At 34.3% G+C, this 3,139-nt stretch overlaps 1 protein-coding gene across 1 annotated transcript in view; it reads left to right on the top strand.

Moving 5' to 3' along the window:
• LOC104524526 (UDP-N-acetylglucosamine transporter) overlaps positions 1–2,547 on the top strand; it is a 3,769-nt gene extending 1,222 nt beyond the window's left edge. The window contains exon 3 of the mRNA XM_010167444.2: positions 1,840–2,547. Within this exon, the coding sequence (XP_010165746.1) occupies positions 1,840–1,930 (91 nt within the window). The 3' untranslated portion in view covers positions 1,931–2,547. The remainder of the gene's footprint in view (positions 1–1,839) is intronic.
• The last annotated feature ends 592 nt before the right edge of the window (positions 2,548–3,139 follow it).

Genomic DNA, 3,139 nt, shown 5'->3' with positions numbered 1-3,139 from the left:
CTGCTGGCTGTTCGGAATAGGATCGTGACAAAAGGAGTTGCCTGGCTCTTGGTTTCTCTGTGTCCTCTAAATGGAGACGTCTTCCACAAGTCATCTCATTGCAAGGGGAGTTATGCCTGAACAATGATAATGATGATAATCTTTTTTTATACTTGTTTTCATCCAATCTCAAAACAGTATCTAAAAGAGATAATTGCAGTCATACACACATGGAAGTTGCACTGCAGCAATTAGTTGCCCGAGGACACCCAGAAGCCCAAGGGCAGAGCTTTTTTCTAAAGACAATACCAGATTCATTAGTGAAAACACTCAACCAAGAAAGAGAGAAAAATGCTTGCTATATGCTTCTAGCCCCTATACACTCCCCTGATGTTTTGTGAATCAGGTTTTAGTAGCTCTGCACATTGCAGGTTTTGTGCATGGGTAGGTTCTGGAATAGTGCTTGTCTTGGCAGTAAATATATGGAGTATAGAAATAATATTCCAACTTTCAGATATATTAATAGGATTTTGCTTATGATTGACATATACTCCTGACATATGTTACACACACTCGTAGTGTAAAAATATTTTTAATAATATTTACAACTTTTATATCTGATACAAAGGAACATACTTTTATCTAAAAGTAGTATTTGCAATATTAGCAGGAGTTTACTTAAACATTCAAAAAAAGTAGAACAACTATTTAGGCTTAAAAAGTGGAATACATTGTACTTAAATTATTTAAGTAGCCTGTACTTGTCCTATTAAACCAAATGTAGAATGTGGTATAAGAATTTGTATGTGCTGAAATGGAAAATTAATAAGTAACTTAGCAGCTTCTACAAATGGTGAACATGGAAATGGTGGTAAATAATTAAATGAGATGGACCTGACTAGCAGCATGCGGAACTTGAAGTTATCTCATTTAATAAAAATCTATTAACTTGAGTTAATCAGACTTAATCTTTAGTATTTTGCTTATGCCAACTGCATTTACTTGAACTGAAACTGCATAATTGTTTCTGTCACTTCAGGAAACATTTTTGATTGGGATAATAGAGTCAATGTACTTAAGTACTTGAACGTGTTGCAATGGATCGTGTCCAGAAATAGGCTAACTGTATTCAGATTATCATGTCATGTACCAAAGGTTTTTTAGCATTTGGTTCAGAGGATCAAATTGCCAACCTTGTCATGTCTTTATTACAAGGTTCTTTTCTAAAATGTGTACTGATTGTTGGCTTTGGACTTCTTGTTTCAGACTTCTAACTATCAAAGCAACTTGAAAGGCCCATATGTCACAATACAAAAGATGCCTTTCTTATCTTTTCCTCACATAAATCTTTGCGTATCTGCCAAAAATTAGATTATACTGACTTGCAAACTAGTTCTTGGGCAGCAGTAATGTGTTTTGACATAAGCTCTGGACTTGAAAGCAGATACAACTCCAATAACGTGATGTACGTAAGATGTTAAAAGTGGCTGAGTAACCCTGGTAGTCGCAGTTCTTTAGCTTCTGCTTGCGTTATGCTCAGAGCAAAAGGGAAAAAACAAAACAACAAATTGGTCTGATTACTTTTGACAATTGGTCAATGAAACTGCAATTTTCAGAATACGTCAGTATAATGATACATTACTTCGTGGATGTAAGTTTCTTATTTCAACATCTTCCTGCATCCCTCTCTAATAAATATAAGCGAATTATTTTGTTCTTTATGAATTGGACAAATATAATTTAACTTTCTGTGTTTCCACAGGGGAAAATATCCTTTCTTTTAATTGTATTACATAAATAAAGTTGCATCAACTAAAATGAGCTAACTTTTTTTCTTTTCTCTATCCCTATTGTATTCAGTGTCTTTTTCTTCGGAGCCGTCCTTGTAATAGCAGCTACTTTCCTATACGGTTATGATCCCAAACCTGCAGGAAATCCTATTAAGGCATAGCAGACTTCCTCATCAACCTGCTGCTCAAGATCATGCACTGGGGGCCTTGCTAACGGTGGCATGGGGAAAGTGTCATTGGGCACTGCAAGGAAAGGATTACTACCCTGAATCTGTTGAAGAAACGCTTATGAGTAGTTTTGAACAGCCAGAGGGATTAAAGGTGGATGATGATACTGTCTGTAACTGATGAGGAAAAAAAAAAACAATAAAAAAAAGGCAGCAAGGGAATGTCCCGTGCAACTTGCTAATAAAAACTTGAAAGGAACAAAAAGTTTCCAAGAAACTGCAATTAGGAATGTTTACAGCTTTTACTGGGATTGCATCAAAGGAATTTACTGTATTGACTGCTGCATACGTCCTATGCACTCTTTGAAAGAGCACATGACAATAATGTCAGATTGTATGTTTTTGCAATTTGACTCTATTTAATCTTAGTAAATATGTTTTTAACTATTTGTCTATTTACAAGAAATCAGCTGAATACACATCTTAGTCCTAAAGTGATGGTTCTAATTAGGTATTCTGTATTAAAACTGTGAAGATTGAAGTATGATTGAAAGACACTTTCACAATATCAAGTATTTTTATATTTTTAGAAGGCTGATTTAATAACAGAAATCTGTTATTAAAATATATTATTATAATTCTGTTGCTTATATAAAACTATTGTAAGAATGTTAACATTCTCACCTAAGTACACAAAGGGAGAAATTCAGAATGAAAGCTGGAAATCTTTGTTGGTACTCCAGCCGTCATCAGGACAGCCTGGAGCATTCCAAGAGATGCAATAACTCTGTGAACACAGGCTGGAGGTGTCTGCACTAACCTGGTACTGAGAATAGGGTTATGATGGAGTTCTTGCTCAGATGTAATGTTCATTCTTTTTTTTTTTTTTAATTGATTATAAATCAGCTTTTTTGTAGAACCTTTAAAGTAGTTTTTATGCTTTAAATATCCACTGGGAATTTTTTTAACCACAACTTAAAAAAAAAAAAAAGCCCATAATAAACACTTTAAACCCATTACTGTTGTCTGTAACAGCTCCATCTGGAGCTATTATGGTATATCATCTGTGTACTGTACTTTATTACAGAGGTGTCTTTTAAACAAGTGTTGTTTACTCATGAACTCTCCAAGGCTTTTTCAGTACATTTCTATGTAATGGCTTAATTATAGAATTTATTATTATTGTTATTATTTTGTTCTGGG

The sequence above is a fragment of the Antrostomus carolinensis genome, unplaced genomic scaffold, assembly GCF_000700745.2.
Source record: "Antrostomus carolinensis isolate BGI_N321 unplaced genomic scaffold, ASM70074v2 scaffold53154, whole genome shotgun sequence".
Classification (NCBI taxonomy): Eukaryota; Metazoa; Chordata; class Aves; order Caprimulgiformes; family Caprimulgidae; genus Antrostomus; species Antrostomus carolinensis.
This window is presented reverse-complemented; position numbering and strand designations above follow the sequence as displayed.